This window comes from Hipposideros armiger, unplaced genomic scaffold, assembly GCF_001890085.2.
Source record: "Hipposideros armiger isolate ML-2016 unplaced genomic scaffold, ASM189008v1 scaffold_21, whole genome shotgun sequence".
Lineage (NCBI taxonomy): Eukaryota > Metazoa > Chordata > Mammalia > Chiroptera > Hipposideridae > Hipposideros > Hipposideros armiger.
Window position 1 is genome coordinate 4326157 of NW_017731371.1, and position 22165 is coordinate 4348321.

Here is a 22165-nt window from a genome sequence, read left to right on the forward strand (position 1 = left end):
TTAGTCAGTTATATTAAAAACTATGTCTATTTCTTTCCATAAAAATGACATTAAACTGTATATAGTTTTGTATCTTGTATTCCATACAGAAATATATTAACATTTTCACATGTCAATAAGTATTATTCTATGGCTTAAAAAGAGTGTATGTATCAAAACAGAATAGTATTTTGAACTTTAAAAAATGGAACAAAATTTAGCTTTCAGTAGGATCATTTTGATACTTAAAAATTTTGAGTCCCTAATTCAGTAATGCGGAGCAGACAAGTGTGCGTGTATGTGTGTGGGGAGCAGGGTGGAGGAGGGGGGGGGATCTGCAAATGCGGATTCCAACTACCTGCTTCTCCGACATCCTTTTCTTTTTTGTTCGTTTTAATTTTTAATCAGTTATACATTCTCTTAAGAGTCAAAAAGCTCTACAAGCCTAGCTATGAAAAATAGCGATCTGTCTTGTCCATGCCCCACCCCCCAATTACCCTCCCCCAGTGATTGAGAATTTACCTCCCTACATTTATAAGCCCATGTTGCTATTTTTTTCCCTTTTGTAATTTTAGGTATTATGGATTTTCCACTACAGGACAAAGACCTGTCCGCCGTTCTAACCTACCCTCACCCCTGACTTCTTCCTGCCAACATGCTCTCTAAAGGTGGATCATCAGCATTTGGCTTGACATTCAAGGTTGACAACAGCGTACTTGTGAACACTGGTCACAGCGGGGCCATGAAACATGTGAATCCCTTTTCTTCCCTTATTAAGTGTAGAATTGCTTGGTTTTTTCATTTGCTTGCCTCTCTGTCATATCTCAACCCCCAACTGCGAGTTGTTCAAATCTCTCCATACACCTGATGCATCGGGTCATCTACAAATGTCACCTTCAAAGGCTTCTGCCCTAGTCCAATCTGGCCGAAGAGGGGGTGACGGCTGCCACCCATCGGGGGAGCGTAGGCCGCCAGGAAGACAGAGGAGTCGTAGGAGGCAGCGTGAGCTCCACAGGTGCCCTGGGCTAAACCACCCCAAAGGCTCCTGGGAGCTTCTCAGAGAAGGAAGCGGACTCTGGGCAAAGAGAAGTAAACTTTGCCCGGGTCACGACCACCCACACTGCCATACACACTGTGGCTATTCCCTGAGAACAAACCCAAAGGCCACTGCAGAAACCTAACAGCTAAAGAAAAGAGCCTCAGGCTGCATGAGAAACCCAGGCGCAGTCCTCGGCAGGCACAGGTTCTCAAGCATGAGTGATACCTACGCCTTCCCCACAGATTTCTTCTGGGGTGACACAAGTCAGTATAAGCAAGAGAAGTAGTAATGCTGATGGCTACCCTAAGTCATTTGAAACAAAGCAAGTCCTCTCATGGGGATATTGTGCTATGGTGCCCTGTACAGGAGAGATACTTCCTTTCAATCACACGCTTTCCAACACAGGCTGGAGGGCGGCAACGGGGAGCCACACTCGCCAGAGAATTCCTTACTTGCTCAGACGTTCCTGCATCTACTGGGAGATTTTCATTTTCTTCTCGATCATGTTCTGTGTTTTTCCAAATTCCTACCATGGCGTGTACTATTATAAAATAATCATCAACTTAAAAAAACCAATAACTACTAGTGACATAAAAATCCATCTAGTCTATCTTTTACTAAATATGGCTATGTCGTGATAATTTTATTTATATTTTTTAAAAAATGAGTGTCTTGATTTAGTTAGGACCTCAGGGGCATAAGGGATTAACCACTGTCATTTCCAAAATGATGCATTTATTCAGGGCAAATCTTAATTTTCTTTGTCTTCTTCGAAAGAAAGAGCTGCAAGAATGCCTAAAAGACTTGAAATAATGTCAACTTAAAGTATTTTCACTGAAACTTGATTCCTTGGGCCAGAGGAAGGTCCTTACTGTAGTTGATGGTACTAGGGAGAAAAAAAATGAACAAAATTAAATGAAGGATAGTACATAAATAATACAGAATAGTTGTATGCCATTAAAAAGTGTAGCTCTCTCTATATATACTATTAACAAGGTGAAATGTCCAAGTTACAAGTTGGGGAATAAAAAAATTAGGATACAAAACAATGTTAGTGTGGATTCAGTTTTATAAAAGAAAAAAAAGGACAGAGATGTCTGGACACACAACATGTTATTCAGTTTTCAGGGCACAAGGATGTGGGAACTGTAACAATTTTCTTCATATCTCTCAATAGCTTGCAGTGAATTAGCAAGAAAAACACAGATATCCCCATTTTGATAAAAATAAGAACTATAATAATGTAGAAAAGAACATCTTCCCTATTAGCCAGTTATCTGGTAGTTATCTCATTTTTCTCCTAAGAAAACAAGTGTCCCATTTAGTGGGCTCCCAAAAGGCCATAGCTACTTGTTTTCCACTCTAGTTCTCAAAGGCGCAAGAAAAGTAAAAAAAAACATAACTGACTTCAGAGCATGGGAATCAGGCCAAAGCGTGTGCATGTGGTTGGGACTTAATAAGCCACAGCAAAAAGCACTTGAGGAATTCCTGACAGATATAAAGTCACTAAGGAGCCAAGGCTGAGACACCCACCCAATGTTACAGAGCGAGTGAGAAGCAGTAAAAGGGGCTAGGACAGGTGTCCTTGGTTCCTTACTCTCTGCCATTTCTACAGCATTAACACATGGGCCTGGCCCCACATACTCTATTTTATTGCACTTGGGTAAAGCTATTTCTACCCAAGGGGGAGGAAAAACAGAATACAAGTAAAAGGGACAACTCCTAGTCAATATCTCCCAGAAGCCGCTCTCTCACCAGCTACCCATATGCTGGGTGAACGAGCTAGCCCAACTTTCAAGGGTCAGGCTCACTATTCTGAGAGCTGGTATCCCCCAGCTTGTTAGCCAGGCCCCCAGGCCTCCTGCCCATCTCCATCTCCTCCTGCTTCTGCAGTCTGCAAAGGTGGTAACTGCACCCATGGAAAACAATGAAAGGACAGCTTCTTCCATTTTCTCCTGCTGTTGACCTCCCCCCCCCACCCAAGTGTCCTGTTTCTATGCTGTCTCTAGATAGAAACCACCAATGAGATGGTTTCATGGTCAGGTGCTGGGCACTAGCTGAAGCTGGACAAGAAGGGAAGGGAAGCAATAGTACAAAATGGATGCTCTGGGAAGGGAGAGCTTGGAATATTAGTAAAATTAAATTAAATGAAACCGCATGAAGGCAGCAGAAAGCAGAAGCGTGCAAAAGCACATTGCCTCGGCTTTAAGCCCAAACCCATCTTCCCATAGCCTTTTCTTACCAAGTAGATCTTCTCATGTACTGTTTCCAGGCATCACTACCAGACTCCCTGCCACCACCGGTGTGCTTTTCTCCTCCTGGAGAAATACAAAAGCAGCTCATATCTCATTTCTTGGCCACTTGCTTTCTGTGTGGGTTCCTACTCGGTATCATTGAAATGGAGATACCACAAGGAGATACCTGACCAGTTCCTGTACATTTAGTCCAGAGTATCTCCTCTGAAAACAAATAAATAAAAGACAGGGACTAAAATAAACACAAAAAAAGGAACTAAGAGGGAAAATAAAAGGAATTAAGAGGAAACAGAAATGTGTCAGGAAGCAGAAGAAAACCTTAAGAAAAAAAAAAACTTACCATTAGACCAAGGTGTTAAGAATGGAAACCTCTGGACAGCAGAAATACAATTTTATTTTCTCATTTATGCTTATCTATATGTAATTTTCTACCATATACATAAGCTGCTTTTATAATAAAATATTTTAAATGTGACATTAACGTCCTTAGAGAGGTTACAGGAAGATAATGATACCATAGAACAAGAAAAGTATACTGTTTAAAAGTGCTATCCAAGCACAAGTAATAAATAATAAGAGCAGAGAAGAAAACTTAATAGAAGAATTAGAACAAAAATTAAGGAAATCTCCCATATTAAAAAAAAAACTAAAGGAATGAAAAATAGTATGAAAAAGATAACAAAATTAGACAATTGACTTTTTAAAAGATAACACTCAAAGAATAGCAGTTCTAGAAATTAACATAGAGAAAATCAAAGGGAAAATTGTCAAAGAAACACTACCAAAACAAAACTAACAAAAACTTTCCAAGACTGAAGCTCTGAGGCCCAATACCGTAAGGTCAAGGCCACTGGTTATCCAACAAAAATTGTAACAAAGATCTCTACTGAAGCATTATTACTGTGAAATTTCAGAACATCAGACTTACATAGTAGACCCAAAGTTTTTTGAAACATGGAAAGAAAAGATCAGAAATCAAAGTGGACTGGGCTTTTCAACCACAATACCGGAAACCAAATGACAAATGAGTAGCAGCGTCAGAAATCTGAGGAAAAAGTATTACAAATTGTTCAGAACAGGTACAGCAGGTCTGCTTTCGATGTTGCTGGCATCTGGGAACTCGACTGCTGAGCAGTTCCCCACACTGATACAAAATGCTCCCTAAGTGAGCAAGGTGTCTATTGGACCTAAACTGTTTTTTGTATAAACATGTGGTTTATAATAAACATCTGCTTTCCTTCTGGGAGGCTGGTATTTTGGTATGCGAGAGGCAGAGGGTGCCTACGTGACCCGTCTATAAAAAAGCCTTGTACACCGAGTCCCTGAAGAGGTTTCCTGGTTGACTATGTTGCACATATGTTGTCACAATCCATTGATAGAATAACTGAGCACATCTTGTGTGACACCACCGAGAGAAAACTCGTAGAAACTTCTGTCTGGTTTTCTCTGGCCGTCACCCCATGTGGTAAAGTCATATCATATACAGGGAAGAGACCGAGGGTTTAAGAAGGTTAATCTAGCACAACAGAGGAACAATACAAAATGCCCTAAGTTGTGAAAATGAAAGCACTTAAAGTACACTACTTGGAAAAATTGAAGTAAATTCAAAGGTAAATTTACTTTTTTCCTTTAGTAAGAAATCTCAAAGTAGCTGCCTCTGGAAAAGAAGGAAGAAGAAAGTGTGGAAAGAACTGCGTTTTCCATTATAAGATTTTTTTTAAACTTTAAAAATTAACTGTGGGGGCTGAAATAAAGAAGAGTCCACTGGAGAAAGAGTCATGGGCCAGACACTGGGAACAAAGGCCTATATAGGAGGAGGAGATGCCACTAAATAGTGGAGGGCAGGGGTAGAGGGGTGAGCTGAACGCAGGGACCTTTTACTAAAGTCTGCACACTGAATAGTAATGACAATGTGACCATGTCCGGGCTAAAATATATAAAAGAATGCCTTTGATTATTTAAACTTTTACAGGCATTAACACATGCTTGCTTTGCTTCTATATGTATTTTGAAAAACCAAGACAATCTGTTTGTACTGTACTTTGGATCATTTTTAGTAAGTAAAACAATATGATTGTTGGGAAGGGCTTTTTTTATTTTATTTTTTTAATATTTTATTGGGGAATTGGGGAAGGGGAACAAACAAGTTGCTGTCCTTTTGTTCTTCAGTCTAATTGTGGAGGACATCGCTTCACTGGTCTATGTTGGTATTGTGATCATTGCGCTCTTCCCGGGTGAGGCAGTCAGTCACTGGCCATTGGACGGCCGCTCACACCAGCTGCCGGCCACACACGGTAGCTCACAGCAGCCCACTGCAGCAAGGGCTGCAGCCTACGCCATCGCCGGCAACGCATGGCAGCCCAGCTCCAGGTCCAGCTCTTGCTCACCATCTTAGCTGAAGAGGGTGCAGCATCACTGGCCCTCTACAGCTAAGATGCTGAACAACAGCTGGACCTGGAGCTGGGCTGCCATGAGTCTGCCAGCGACGGCGTAGGCTGCAGCCCTGCTGCAGTGGGCTGCCATAAGCTATCGTGTGTGGCCGGCAGCCAGTGTGAGCGGCCAGCAGCTGATGTAAACTGCCAAGAGCCGCTGTGAGCGGCTGTCCAGAGGCTGGTGACCGATCTGCCTCACCCAGGAACAGCGCAATGATAATACCAACATGGGCTAGTGAAGCAACGTCCTCCACAACTAGACTGAAGAACAAAAGGACAGCAACTTGTCTGTTCCCCTTTCCCAGATTCCCCAGCGCTGTTCCTCTCCCTCAATTCCCCAATAAAATCTTTAAAAAACCCCAAAATAATCACTAATACTAAGTTTAAGCACTAAGAGCTCAAGGTTTCTAAAAAGAAAAAAGAAACAGGGCTCAGTGACAAGAAACAACTTATAACAGTATTTTATCTAAGATAAAAGATAATGTTTGACATTTACTATGCCTACTTAGCAAATAAAAAACAGAATTTTTCACGTGAAATGTTATGGCTTTAAAGCGGGGGTTCTTAATCTTTTTTGGCTCTTAGACCTTCTCCCCAGAAAATTAGATGCCACCATCTCAGGGGGTCACACATCTCGGGTTAAGGGCCCTGCACTAATGTGATGTTACATCTGAGAATGAAATGGCGGACGTTGGACATAATTCTGAATATTGAGCATAAGCTTCCTCAAGCATGTTAGACAAGATAAAACTATTACTTTAGTTTCTTGGTCAAACTTTTCTAAAAGCTACTTCTTTTCCTTTGCTGCCTGTTCTAGACTGAATTGTGTGCTAGTTCCCTCCCCCTCCCCATTGATATGCTGAAGCCTCAACCTGTAATACCTCAGAATGTAACTGTATTTGGAGATTGGGTCTTTCAGTAGGTAATTGAGGGTAAATGAGGTCACAAGGGTAGGCCCTCAGCCAATAGGACTGGTGTCCTTATAAGAAGAGAAAGAGACATCAAGGATGTGCATACAGAAAAAAGGCAACCTGAGGACACAAGAAGGCGGCCATCTGCAAGACAGGTAGAGACCGCAGGAGAAACCACACCTGCCAACACCTTGATCTTGGACTTCCCAGCTTCTAGAACAGCAAGAAAATAAATTTCTGCTGTTTCAGCAACCCACTCTGTGGTATTTTGTTACGGCAGCCCGAGCAGACTAATACCCTCCCAGACATGGAAAAGGAGACGCAATTCTACCTACCAAAGGCACCTCCAATCTCAGCTCCACTCGTTGGAATATTGACATTCACAATGCCACAGTCAGATCCTTTTGGCCTGTGTGTAAAAATGAGAGGCATGGTGAGAACAATGTATAGGAAAGTAAAAAAAGAAAAATAAATAAAAAATGCAAACAAAACCCCTAAGACTCTTAAGGCCAAAAAATGGGTTTTCAACTATGATGCTTTCATGTTCTTTTTTTAAAATCCATCACTGTACAAATCAGACTTAAGTTTTCAAAAATAAACAATGTTGGGGGTCAGCCGAGTGGGTCAGTTGGTTAAGAGCATGAGCTCTGAGCAACAGGGTCCCTGGTTTGATTCCCTCATGGGCCAGTGAGCTGCGCCCGAGCTAAGCTGCTGCCACCGAGCTACCAACAGGTGGCAGGATGGCTCAGTTGGTGAGAGCACATGCTCCTAACAACAAGGTTTCCGGTTTGACTCCTGCATGGGATGGTGGGCTATGCCCACCTGCAACTAAGATTGAACACAGCACTTGAGCTGAGCAGCCGCGTGAGGTGCCAATGGGTGGTTGGATGGCAACTGGACTTGGAGCTGAGCTAGCTGCACCCTCCACAACTAAGACTGAAGGACAACAATTTGGCTATTCCACTTCCCCAATTCCCCAACACTGTTCCCCTTCCCTAATTCCCTAATAAAATCTTTTAATAAATAAATAAATAACTAAATAAACAAACAAACAATGTTATACCCAAGCCAGCGGAAGATTCTGCCCAAGTCCTTGGTAAAGATGCTACTTGAAAGTCCCTGTTTTACTTCGTTATTCCACGCAAAGACCTCTTCTTCATTCTAAAAGGACAGACATTGGAAATTGTTAGATGATGCAGTGTTCAGGTCAAGGTTTACTGATGTTAAACTCACTTCATGAGATGTGCCAATATCATTTCAGTGCAAGACAGGAAACTTAGCGTCAACATCTGACTGATTTTGTTTCTCCTATACAGTGCTTTGTGGTATTTTCTCCCTAATTGTATTTTGAGAAACAAAGACCAGTACATTCTTCCATTCAAGCTACTACACATACTAGCTAATATTTATTGAGCTCTTATTATGTGCAGTACACTGATCTAAGCATTTAGCATGCATTTGGTTATTTAATCTCCACCCTATGACATGGTTTTCTATTATCCCCAATTTACAGATTAGGCACTGGAGGCCCAGAGGCTAAATAATTTGCTCAAGACCTCACAGTCACACACACACACACTGCAAAACATGAAATTATACCCTCTAGGCACCATATGTGAAACGACAGATAATGTAAAGCAAGGTTTTCAAAATGCAATCATGTAATTGCAACAAAGCGCAATTCTCATTCTTCTTCAACTGTGAATCATGGCATATTCAAACCTTGATTCAATCTCTCAATACTTCCTGGCAAGGCGAGGGCCTGTCTCATGCTGGGGATGGAGATCCTCTACTGATCTTCATTTGTTAAAACCTCTATGGCTCATCCTCTGATACAGGTCGAAAATACAGACCTTTAGCTTGCTCTATGTCTTCTCATTTTGTCTGCTGATACTTCGCCCTCCAACTAACAAACGATCTTGTCCTGTGCAAAAGCCAAATTTTTGGCCCACACAGCTCTGAATAAGGTGACCCAGGAGATGAGGGCCATGTTTTCCATAAACTCCAACACTGGTTCTGCGCTCATCTTGGTTTCCCCGGCAGTTAGCGGGACATGCTCTATAGTTTAAAGTCATATTCTATCCTAACCTTCAAATTTCTACTAATCAAGAGTGACTTTCTAAAACGCCTCCAAAGGTGAATCGAGTGAAATTTAATACGCCTTTTCTCCTAGTCTTCTCATCTGTTTCAACATTAGACTAGAGAAAAGAGAGACAAAATCCATTTTTACCTTGAATTTAAAGACATAAAGAACTGGAGCAAAAGTCTCTGTGTGTGCAATGGATGCGTTGTGGGCAAGACCTGTCACAATGGTCGGTTCCACATAATTTCCAGGGCGATCCATAACCTTCAGGAGAGAAAGGAAATAAAAAGAATGAAAGCATTTTGGTTTCTAGCACTTGGGGTCAGAGGACACAATCCTATGCTTATGTGAAAAAATAAACACCATTTATAGGTGAATTATTTCTCCAAAATCACTTCCCATCATGAATAAAAATGTTCTCTGCGTCCTATTGGCTCTACCTTGGTCAAAGAAACACAGAAAAAAAAGGAGTCGAGAATGGAGAGCTGTACCATGTGTCACAACCAAGTTATGCTGAGAAAAGCTTGTTTTAAGTAATTATTTTACAATTTAAATAACTTTAAAATAGGTCATCTATACCCATTGTGTTATAGACTGCATTGTGTTCCCCACCAACTTCATATGTTGAAGCCTTAACCCCCCAGGAAGACTGAATTTGAAGGCAGGGCCTTTAAAAAGATAAAGTTAAGTGAGGTCACATGGGTGGGCCCCTAATCCGACAGAACTGATGTCTTTTATAAGAGGAGGAAGAGACACTGGAGACCTTCTCTCCATGCTTGGAGGAAAGGCCATGTGAGGACACTTGATACCAGGCCTAGAGGCCTCATCGGAAACCAATCCTGCCAGTACCTTGATTTTAAACTTCCAACCCAAGAACTGTGAGAAAAGTAACTTTCTGTTTTTCCAGCCCCCAAGTCTGTGATATTTTATTATGGCGGCCCTAGCAAACGAATGCACATTGTACAAAACTCAAAAGCTCCAAAAGGGCCTACTGTAGACACTCCCTGAACTAACCTCCACGTAAGCAAATGACTAGTTCATGTCCACTTAACTAACACTCGCTTTTCCTTCTGTAAAATGTTCCCGTGCCCACAGCAGGCTGGTGTGGCTGGTGGCTGAGCCTCCGGGGCGCCTGGGAAACTGCTCTCACCCGCTGGGCTCCGTGTTTACCAAGAGTCAACTGTGTTTACTCCCAATCCTGAACGTGACAGCTGTATTTGTTATAGGAATGCCATGCGGCATTACATAGATAAATATTACACAAAGGAAAAACAGAGGTAGTTCTATAAAGATTAAGTTGAATGCTTCAGAAAAAAAAAACCTCAAAATAAGTAAAAAGAAAACACACAATATCGATATACATGTCTGTCCAATGAGGTGTGGGTGTGTCAGTGTTAAGAGGAGTCTTCTCTGAGAGAGCTTTGCAAGAGACTCAGTTCTCAGTGAATTTTAAAGGAAGTGAAACTAAATCGTAATTAATAAATTATTGGTATAGCATATGCAAGGATGAAGACAAATTCCTATCATACATGAAGAATACACTTTGACTCTATCGAAAGAATCAAACAAATGTAGTTATCTGTGTTAAAATGTTTTTGGTGTGTATTTTTTTTTGATTCTGTCTTCACTGATCTTTTAAAACAACCATTAAATATGAATTCTAATTACTCGGAATATAAACTCTTCTACAAAGTCTTGAGTGTTTGATATCTTAAGTATCATGAGGAGTGCTCCCTTCCATCAAATTCCCAGAGACTCAACTCAAAGGCTCATGACTCTGAGGTTCTCGTGTGCACTTCCAGAAACTTTCCATGCAGCTTATGTCGTCCTTCTTTAAAACATATATTTCCTCTTTACAAAAGCGAGGAAAGGAGAAAGATGGCAGCTGAGGATCCCCCACCTGTTTGCCCAGAGCCCTGCTTGTGCCTAAAGGAAAGGAAGTAAAAACCTGTCACTCCTGAGCCCGAATTTTCCTTACCTTGCCACCATACACCACTGTGCCACCTTCTTTCTTGGCAGCCTCCACGGCTCCAAGAAACATGCTCACTGCCTGCTTGGTGTGCAGTGGCCCATAGAGAACATTAGCTGAAGAGAAAAAGGAAACGTTCTTCATTTCACCCTACATGGCATCATTTTATTATTAACAGTTTTCCCAATGAACAGACCCACCCCTTCATATAGTCTCAGTTTAGAGCAGGCGTCTGCAGCCTTTTTCTATAAAGGGCCGCACAGTTGTAACATATCTAATGGTTTGCATGACATATGTGGTCTCTGCCACAACTACTCAACTTGGCCACTGTCATGTGAAAGCAGCCACAGCAGATATATAAACCAGTGGGTGGGGCTGCTGCTGTGTCCTGATAAACTTTCTCTCGGGTGGTAGGCCACATCTTTTGTCAATCCCTGGTTTAGAGGAATGGTTATCAATTAATCAGAGTACTGCATTAAAAATACAGGGCCTGCTTATCCATTTATTGATTCTCTAAGAACGTCACAGGCCCAGCAATTCCCAGGGGAGAGTCTGATGCTGGAAAGCAGAGCCAAGGTGAGCCCAGGGACAGAGGAAGACGACTTAGATGGGCCTCAGGGAGAATGGCGCTGAGTCACAGGAAGAGCTCGGTGAAGAGCCTTTCCAGCGGAGAGCAGGACGGAGCCTGGAAGCCCAAGCACTCAGAGAAGGCTGGAGGAGCTGGAGCTCAGGGAGCATGGGCGCAAATGGCGCCCACGAGTCAGGAGGTGGGCAGGGGAGTCGGCAGAGGTCAGATCAGGAAACCCTGTGAGCCTGCTAAAGAGGGCGTCAGAGGGAATCTAGGATTTAGTCAAAGAGCAATGAGAAGTCACTGGAGGGTTTTAAGCAGGAAAGTGAATTATCTACTCTAATTACGTTTTTCAAAAATCTCTCTGGTTACTGGGGAAGGCAGATGTGGAAACAGGCAAGTCAGTGTGCTGAGTCTTGCAGCCTTCCCTGGGTGAGAATGGTGGTGGCTTAGATGAGGGTGCCAGTAGTGAAGCGAGAAGCTTGTCAGGCTCATCCCATCTGAACACATTCTCCAGGCTCAACCTCCAGCCCACATCAGGCACTCAGGAGCCTAACCTAGGAGCAGATACTCACCCTACATGCACTATAACCTGCTTCATATGCCCTCAGGCCTCTCAGGAAAGGTGGTGGAGGGGAAGGGGGAAGATCAGAAACATGTAACACCAGCTGTGAAAAAGGAACACCTTTGACAGGGCAGCCAGTCAGCTCAGTTGGTTAGAGCGCAGTGCTTGTGACACCAAGGTGGCTGGTTTGATTCCCACATGGGCCACTGAGTTGTGCCCTCCTCAACTAGATTGAAACAACTGCTTGACTTGGAGCTGATGGGTCCTGGAAAAACACACTGTTCCCCAATAGAAAAATTAAAAAAAAAAAAAAAAGAACACCTTTAAAATCAATGAGATACTCACGGTCCCATGGGTCCCCAACCCGGATCTGTGCATAGGCCTTTTTAAGTCGATTTACAACTTCATCATGAATACTTTCATGTAAAAACTACGCAAAAAAAGAAACAGGTAAGGGGATAGTCAAATAAATGTACAAATTTGTTAACAATGTACAATTTTTCTTAATAGTACTGATTTATAGTTCTTAATTTTGAAATACTGTGATCTCTGAAAACATGCAAATAGAAGGTTTATTTTTATAATTATATAATTTCAAATTTTAATATTAACTACATGAAGATAATCATTTCCTCTAGGTAGATGTTAGAATACAATCATAAGCCACGTCTTGATCAAGTCTCTAATGACCTATTTATCCCAGCTTCACAAATCAATTATGCCTGTTTCTGTTCTAGTGTTTGGTATCTTACGTAGCAGTAAACCTGAAGCATACCTATCCCACACTATCTCTGTATGAATCATGGTGGACACATACAACAACGATTTGGTCAGCCTGCCTCTCCTGTGTAACCACAGGCTCTCAGCCTCAGGCTGAGTAGATCTCCAGAGTGAGGCCTCACTCAGGTGAGGACATGCCTTAGACTCACTCATGGTAGGATATCCATGCTATGTTCCCAGTTGTGGAGGTGAACTTGTCAAGCCATCCATTCTGAGTTGGTCTCCATGTGGCAAATGCATTGACATTATGAGAACTTGGCATGGAGAGGTCCGTAGTACTGCAATGGATTTTTATATATATCACTTAACTGTCCCCTATGGAAATTGATTTGGGCAATGACCAATGATACCCTCTAATTTTCCACACTAAATATAAAGCACAGCTTTATATTTATAAATATATAAATATAAATATAAATAAAGTATATTTGCTCTGACACAAAGGAAAAACAAAAGTTGGCTAAATAGAGAAATGCATCTTTTATGTTGTTTCATATTTTACCATGTAATTAAGAGTAGAATCTTTTGAAGTATCCATTTTCTTCTTAGCATTAATGTAATAAATGTTTACGGTGGTGAACAAATTTAATAAATTATAAATATTTTATGAATCTTGTATCTTAGATTTTTTTGAGCCTTTGAACTGAGTAACATAAACACAAAGGAAAGATACTCATTTGCTGTAAAATACAGGAAAAATGAATATGAAATGTTATGAGAAAAGATTTAATTTTCATATATCTTTTATCTTATTCTAATTAATCTAGATTATGTCAACCTTACAAAGAATGTGTTCATACTCGTTGTGGGTGAGAATAAAAATCCAAAGCCAATTTCTCTGTAACTCAATTGTAAACTGTTGAATTTTTTTTAATTTTAGGAAGAAAACTCAACACTAATGATTAAAAAATGGCAAATGTAGCCAAATTTTATACCTAACCAAAACTTGTTTGGCTGTAGTACACACAGTTTTTCAGTATCATGAGAGGCATGAAAATCAAGGGTGCAGCTGACACAAAAGAGAAAACCAGCTCAAATCTAAGTGTGGAGGATAAACATCCCAAACCCCACACTAAAGCTAAACACCTCCTCCTTACATGCATTTAATATTGTCTCTTATTCACTCATTCATTCAAAGAGAGAACACACATAGTCATTTTAAACCATGCCACATCAAGTCCAATCTGAGACTTGACTTGTAGGCCAAAATTTAAAATCTTTAAAATGTTTTTATAAAAAAGCCAAGGCTGTCTGTCTTTTAGCACATAGTTTTAGGATATTTAAAAATCTTAGCTTGTTTTAGTCTCTCAGTGGCACTGGATTTTGTCCATGTTACTTTAGGTATGGGAATGAAAATAGTCTCGCCCTCCTGTCCAAGTCCAATCAATTAGTGTGAGGGCACCTTTGCCTTGGGATGGAGGGGAAGGCCGAGTCCCGGGCTGATTGGCAACATCTGCCATGAGCAGAGGAGAGTAGGGCCCCACACTTGCCAACCACACCCAGGAAATACATGTTTCTAGCAGTACTTCTGCGGCACCTCTCTAGCAGTAGTTTGTTGGAAGGTACTGTGTAAAGAGCAGGACAACCTCATGTGCCCATCCAGACACACTTACCAGGCGCCTCGCAGTGGTACACCTCTGGCCGGCTGTCCCGATGGCCGCAAAGAGAGCTGACGGAACCACTAAGCTGAGGTCCGCATCCTCGAAAGCTTAGAGAAGCACAAACACACACCCATCGGTGTCACAAAGCAGGCAGACAAGGTGCTTACTAACTGGTATAAAATGATGCCTTTATTGCGTGCAGTAAGAGAACATCGGAACAATCCCTGTAAAATAGGGACGTTTCCATCACAGAGGCTACTTTTCTTCCGGAGAGTATATGAGAATAGAGCAATGGGCTCTCTGGTCTTCACCCCAGTACAGATGTACACTGAGGCGCCCCCTCCTCTGACCACTTCTGGGTCTCTAGCAGGCTCGCAGTCTTTCCAGATCTGACCGCCTCCCCTGCCCACCTTCCCACCCCTTGTACCTCCGCCCTCCTGATCGCTTCCTCTCTACTTTTGTTTGTTCCTTCCTCATCTTCTGCCCTCAGCAGAAGAAACTAGCACAGTCTTTACAAGGTTAACCTTCCGATTTATATTATCTGTACTTCCTACCTTCTCATCCCTCCGAGATTGTTACAATTCCCTCTCACATCTTCAGTTTTCCTGTCCAATCTAACAGCATTCTCAGACTTGTATGATAGTTTAAAAAGCTGGTTTGTGCACCCAAACAGACCAGGGTTCTTATCCATTTCCACCACTTTTCAGTTGTGTTTTTCCTTTTTAAGCCTCAGTTTCCTCATCCGTCTGGGATACCCATGGGCAATAGAAAGGAGTTAAGGAAAGAGCTGTGCGCTGGGGTCTGACTGCCAGTACACAAATCCTGGCTCTATCATGTGCTAGCCTGTCACTTCAGGCATATAATCACGTTAAGCCTCAGAGTGTAACCTTCAAATAAGATTAAGAATGATATCTGCCTCATGGGATTGTTGTGTGGATTAAATGAAACAATGCATATGAAATAGCTGAGCACAGTGCCTGGCAAACACCCAGTGCTAAGTGCTAACTATTTTTAAATGAACTCTCTCTTTCACCAGATTAGAAGTTCACTGAGAACAAATCCTTCGTCATAGACTTTTTAAACTTCTGTGTGTACACCACAAATATTGGGTTGTCGGAAAAGTCATGATGCATTTTTGCAACGAAAAACATCGAAAAAATACGTCACGACTTTTCCGACAACCCAATCTACAGGCATCTAAATGTGATGATGATAGCAATATACAGATCAGCAAGTTTTGCTTTGTATCACAAAATCCATGCTTTTATTAAGTCTCAACCTATTGAGGTTCATTTTATTATCCAGTTACACTGGTAGACTATTTCCTTTTGTGCCAAATAATTGAAAAAGAGAATTAAGTAATCTCCAAGCCTATAGGTAAGTGATTAAAATGCCTTAAGGAAGCATTCCTTCTCAGTATAAAAGCACTATGTATTCCACGAAAGACAAACTAAAGTTTTTGAAATCTAATGCAATCAGCAGGTCACATCGAGTTACTTATTCTAGAGACACACATGGCCAGTTTTCAGAAAACAGAAGGAAAACACGAAACGACACCATGTTAGGCGCAGACAGGTTCTAAGCAAGCCCAGGCTACGTTTTCCAAATATGAACACTTTTGTTTCCTGGTTCTCTCTGCCTCTCTGCCTCAGATCATCGCGTTCTGTCCCATAAGTAGGATTCCTAAGATGTGAATTAGGCCTTAGACACATACAACACAGAACAGATGAGTCCCTAAACAAATTCTATATATTCAGGACAGCTAGTGAAGATACTCTGTACAAAAAACAAAACAAAAACAAAAGGCAGTCTTACCAATAATGGCATTGTTTCCTCCAAGTTCTAACAAGCTTCTCCCTTTAAAAACATATAAACACAAATGAATGCCTATTTATCTATTAATCTAATTTATCTATTTATCTAATGCCTATTTATCATTAAATATCTAGCAGTATTTAATGCATACTGCTAGAGAGCCTCAAATCATAGCCTATCCCAATTATATTTTATTTTCTGATTTAAAACATAACATGAGCATTGCAATGTCAAATGTCCTGATTTTAATAATTATACTGTGGTTATATGACAGAATGTACTTGTATTTAGGAAACACACTGAAATATTTAGTGATAAAGGAACATGTCTTCAACTTTCTATCAATGGTCCAAAAATAACATGCAACCACAATGTGTGTGTGTGTGTGTGTGTGTGTGTGTGTGTGTGTGTGTGTGTGTATGCGTGCGCATGCGTTGCTGGAGAGAGAAAATGATAAAGTCAATAGGGCAAAATGTAAGCAACTGGTAAATCTAGTTAAAGGGTATACAAGAATTACTTGTGTGTCTTGTAACTCTTCTGTAAGTTTGAAACTATGTCCCAAAAAACCCTAGTTAGTATAAAATGGTACAGCCACTAGAGAAAACTATGTGGCCATTTCCCAAGAAATTAAACAGAATTACCATATGATCGACCTAGCATATGATCCACTCTTGGTACATAACCAAAACAAGTAAAATCAAGGACTCAAAAAGATATGTGTACCCCCATGTTCATGGTAGCATTATTCACAATAGCTAAATGGTAGAAGCAACCCAAGTGTCCATTGAGGGATGAAAGGATAAACAAAATATGGTATATACATAAAATGAAATATTATTCAGCCCTAAAAAGCATAGAAATTCTGACACATGCTGCAACATGGATGAACATTGAAGACATTATGTTAAGTGAAATAAGCCTGTCACGAAAGCACAAATATTGTGCGATTCTAGTTACATGAGGTTCCTACAATAGTCAGATCCATAGAGACAGAAAGTAGAATGGTGATTGCCAAGGGATGGGGGAAGGCAGAAATGAGGAGTTAGTTTTTAATGGGTACAGTTTCAATTGGGAAGACATAAAAAAGTTCTGAAGACAGATGTTGGCGATGGCTGCACAAGAATGTAAAGATACTTAATACCATAAAACTGCACACTTAAAAATAGTTAAAATGGTCAACTTTGTTATTTATATTTTACCACAATAAAAAAATGTTTAAAAAGATGTGTGCTATTGTAGAAACTTTAAAAAAAAAACTATCGAGTAGGAAGAAAGCCCATAGTTCACCATGGAATCTCTTATAAATTGATATAGTGCTTTGCAATCTTTTTCATGTGCATTTATATTCAGTTGAGATCATACTATCTAATTTTGCTTAATTTTCTGATTAGCGTCCTATAGTTTTTCCCTGAGTTATTGGGAGCTATTAAAAAAATCACTGCATAGTTTCCATCATGATGATGTACCAAATTTGATTTGGCAACTTTAGTGTTGACTATATTGATTATTGAACATCTCCCTCTTACCTACTTAGGTCAGGGCCAAAGGGCATGAATATTAGGATTACTATATACACTGCCAACTTACATGCCAGGCAAGTTATACAGCAGGCTGTGAATGCCATTCTGACCTTAGATGCCCCAGCATAAAGATTTGAAATTTGTTTGCCTCAATTTTAGAGCTGTGTTTACTACATTTTTTGAATTTAAATGCACTCTAAAACCAGCTTCTATGTAAATAACTTAATTTGTGATATCAGGAGCGTATATGACAGCAGGAGAATGGGTTCTCATTTCCACTGCTCTGAAACAGTTAACCACCAAGTAGTTATTAATTATAAGGGGTGAGGTTGTTATGAGCAAAACTCACTGACTGCTGTATCAGCTCATCTCTGCTGCAACAGTTGACTTAATGACTGCTTGCTGGCTACAGCAGAACACTAGACTGGGTTGCAAAAAAAAGAAAAGAAAAAAAGGGAACAGAAGATTTTACACCTAACAGCTCCCCTGTCTGGCTTCACGTGCTGTGGCAGAAGAGAAGGGACCTATACGTCCTACTTCCTTCCAATTCTCTACCTGCTCCCTACCCACAGTCCTAACAGCCAATTCAAGCCAAGAAAAGCAGCTGTAACTTAAGACAGGCATATACATTTTATTAAAATTATAATCGTATTAATACTACTACTTAAGAGAGAACAAACTACTGCTTTGAAAAAGAAGGGGAAGTGAAAAGAGATGAAATTTGCTAGTCAGAGGAGTGGAATTAATGGTCTTAAGCACTCTGCACGTGCTTACTGGCCAGTTATAATCTTCTTTGCATAAGTATCTATTCAAACCCTGTGCCCATTGTTTATTGGGTTGTCTTTTATGTTGTTGAATTTTAAGAGTTATTTATATATTCTAGATATACATCTCTTGTCATAAGATTTGTGAAGATTTTCTCCCATTCTATAGATTGCTGGTTTTTTTTATTGTTCATTGTTTTGATGGTGTCCTTTGAAACAAGTTTTTAATTTTGATGAAATCTATTTTTTTCTTTTGTTGCTTGTGCTTTAGGTGTCATATCTAAGAAACCATTGCTGAATCCAAGACACAAAAATGTATGTTTTCTTCTAAGAGTTTTATAGTTCTAGCTTTTGTATTTAGATCTTTGAAACATTTTGAGTTGTTTTTGTATACTGGGTAAGGTAGGACTCCAACTTCACACATACGTGGTATATATGTGAATATCTAGTTGTTCCAGCACCATTTATTGAAAGACTGTTCTTTCCCCATAGAAATGTCTTGGCACCCTTGTCAAAATCAGTTGACCATAAATGTAAGGGTTTATTTCTGAACTCTCGGTTCTATTCCAGTGATCTTTTATTTCTACCCTTAAGAAGTACCACTTAGTCCTGATTATTGTAGTTTTGTAGTAAGTTTTGAAATCAGGAAGTTGAGTCCTCCAACTTTGTTCTTTTTCAAGATTGTTTTGGGTACTCAGGGTTCTTTGCATTTCCATATGAATTTTGGGATCAGCTTGTCAATTGCTACAAAGAAGCCAGCAGACATTTTGAAAGAGATTGCACTGAATCTATAGGTCACTTGGGCAGTAACAACATTAAGTTAACCAAAAAGTGAAAATGGTATGCTTTACGTTTATTTAGGTCTTCAGTTTCTTCCAATGATGCTCTGTAGTGCTCTGTGTGAGAGACTTCCACTTCTTTTGTTGAATTTACTCCTAAATAGTTTATTCTTTTTGATGTTATTCTATTATTATAAATGTGATTTATAATATGTTATCTGAATTTCATTTTCAGATTGTCCATTGTTAATGTATAGAAATATAACTGATTTTTGTTTATCTTGTATCCTGCAACTGCCAAGCAAGTAGCCCTCCCCCACTGAAAAACTTTGATTTTAAGTTTCCTTCTCCTTAAAGTTTCCTTTTTCCCAGTTCTTTATCTCCTACCCCGTTTTAGAAAATTGCCCTAAAACTTGTGATTGATACGGATTGATTGTAATCATTGAAGCCTACTGTTCTTTCCAAACCTATTCCCGGGCCCAGCTCCTGGACAATTAACGTCACCTGAATAACCGATTAAGTGGCCACGGGCTCCATAGAGCGGATGGATTTTCCACCACGTAGCCACTTCGCGTCAATAATTCTGAGCTCTGCTCTTTAAATTTATTAATTAAAATCTATTTTTCCTCATTCAGGGGCCTTGGGGATACAGATGATATGCCAGCAAGATTACCAGTCCCAACCAAAGAAGCCAACACGGTCTTCCAGGCAGATCTGGAGACCCCTTCCTCTCATCTGAGATCAGCTAGGGTGAGAGTTCTGTGAATCCCCCAATAGGCAGGGACAACTCTACACCCCTGCCCAGCAGGAAATAGATACAGAAGAAGAGACCTCCTGTCCCTCAGCTTCCCATAGAGATTTTATGGGGATCACGTCTCTCAAGGGGAAAAGAAGGCAGGCAGTTAGAGATAGGCATTGGGTCAGTCTCTGCGTTCCTGCACGTCCAACATCACCCACAGGACGCGACCACCCAAAAGACCTCCTCTCTCCCTCCAAAGTTTCCCCTTCTTGCTGTAATTATATACCCCTTTGAGGAAAAAAATGGGTACGAAATACCCAACTAGATTAAACCAGCCACTCACTCTCCTGCACAGTAAAGGCCACAATGACCTTCATTTCACCTGGGCCTCATTATACCATCATTATAATATCATGCATTTGCCCGGAAGTTTATTAATACCATTATAATAGACTGAACTCTGGGACGGAACATGCGCAGTCTAAAAAGATGAGGCAGTAGTAGCCTCTTGTCAATCACAGGTGTCAATCAAGTGGTCCCATACCTGGAAAGACACAGCCCACTGTATAGAAAAAAAGGGTGAAAACTCCAAGTCCTGGCCAGTCAGTCCCTTCTGAGCTCTTGCTTTTGCTCCGCCCGCTCCAAACTCTTCGGAATGTACTTGCTCTTCTAATAATGTCCCTTGAGCCATTCTCTATTGCTCAGATCCGCTTCAATTTCTTTGAAGTGTATTTTTTCTTCTAATAAACTGCCCCTTTTCGCCACTTTATTTCTGTGTCTCGTTCAATTCTTTGCTTGAGACACCAAGAACCTGGAAAACGCGCCAAGAAGGGCCTGCTCTCCAGTAACACAACCTTGCTGACCTTGTTTATTAGCTCTAATAGTTTTTTGTAAGCTTGCTTTTTAAAAGCAATGTCCAAAAAGCAACGGGGCTGGTAGATTATCTAGTCTAATCTCATCTGATGCTGGGATTAGACTTTAAATTCACCATAAAAGCCAAAAACTGACAGTCAATCTTATCTTTAAAAACCTCTTTAATCAGTCATAAAATACAGCACACAAAGCCATGTCTATATAGCCCTTTTTGGTCATATATACATGAAATATAAATGAGAACAGATTTAAATCTTCCATTCCACAGTTATGGTAGGTCATGTACTCAGTGGTCCTATTTAAATTGTTCTGTTTTTTAATGTGCCAAACAGGTCTGATAGAATTTGACAAATATATCTGATATGAGTCTAATACAGTCATTTAGAGGGAAAAATGATATCCTTTTCCAAATTATGCTATTTAAATCTGCGATCTCCTTCATATTAACCCACTAATAACTGTACCCTTTTCTTTTACTTGGACATTCAAATAAACATGGCTGGTGTCTCCATGGAAAGGGTCAAGGGAAAAAAACCCCAACTTTCAGATTTCACAACCATGCCTGTGATGGAATTAAAATCCTCATTAGAAAGCCAACACTTACCAAATCTCTCCTGTACCATAAGGGCCACCTGTTTCCCCACCTGCGTGCTCCCGGTGAAGGACAGCAGGTTCACCCGCTCATCTTTGGCCATTGCCGTGCTGCAGGGGAACAGACACTGTCACTCAAGCAGAGAAACCCAGCAATGGTGACACCTATTGGTACCAGCCAGACAACCCTGACATGGGCTCTTGGAAAGGCAGTCAGTCAAAGATACAAGAAAGTCTATCCCAAGGGAGCAAGGGAAGGTCTTCAGGAAAATGAACTAGATTTTCATAAGTGAAACCACAGAGCAGAACAGCTAACATGTACTGTGAGCTCTTCGTCAATAGAGCTCACCTCACGGACATCATTAGTTAAGAAAGAAAGACCTTCCTGGACTGAGCGGAAGACTGGACAACACGACCTTACCATTTCCTTGATGAGCATCCTGACTATTTTGCTGACTCTTAAACTACTGATTCCCTTAAGACTTAAAAATCTAAAGACTGGAGGGAAACATCCTAAGAATCCCTCATGGAAGCTGACTTATAAAGCCTATGCTAGGATTTCCAGTTGCTTCTAAGGAATGTAGACCAGACACTATCGATTTGAATCCCTTCGTTCAGTTTGGTGCTTCAAAAGCCTTAGTGGGGGCCACGCAGGACAGCCGCAGCATCAGTCTAATTAGAAACAGCTCGCTGAGGTTACCGATATAGGCCTCCCGGGCTCAGCCCACAAACATGAGCACTGATACCCGAGGCAGCTCTTGCCTAATGCACACCTAGACACTAATGCAATTACCTGAGCTATTCAAAGGCCAGCACCGAGGCCTGGATGCCCAGAGTGCAAGAGGAGTTGGTCCGAGGACAGAAGACTCATGTTTTAAATGACATTTAGACAATACTTTATT

General features: G+C 40.7%; 1 protein-coding gene across 1 annotated transcript in view; it reads right to left on the minus strand.

Annotated features, from left to right (window-relative positions):
• Positions 1-370: 370 nt before the first annotated feature.
• ALDH7A1 (aldehyde dehydrogenase 7 family member A1) overlaps positions 371-22165 on the minus strand; it is a 42017-nt gene continuing 20222 nt past the window's right edge. The window contains exons 9-18 of the mRNA XM_019635411.1: positions 21277-21374; positions 15998-16039; positions 14195-14289; positions 12147-12231; positions 10678-10784; positions 8847-8963; positions 7680-7777; positions 6952-7025; positions 3261-3336; positions 371-1904 (exon numbers count right to left, since the gene is read on the minus strand). Of these exons, the coding sequence (XP_019490956.1) occupies positions 1850-1904; positions 3261-3336; positions 6952-7025; positions 7680-7777; positions 8847-8963; positions 10678-10784; positions 12147-12231; positions 14195-14289; positions 15998-16039; positions 21277-21374 (847 nt within the window). The 3' untranslated portion in view covers positions 371-1849. The remainder of the gene's footprint in view (positions 1905-3260; positions 3337-6951; positions 7026-7679; positions 7778-8846; positions 8964-10677; positions 10785-12146; positions 12232-14194; positions 14290-15997; positions 16040-21276; positions 21375-22165) is intronic.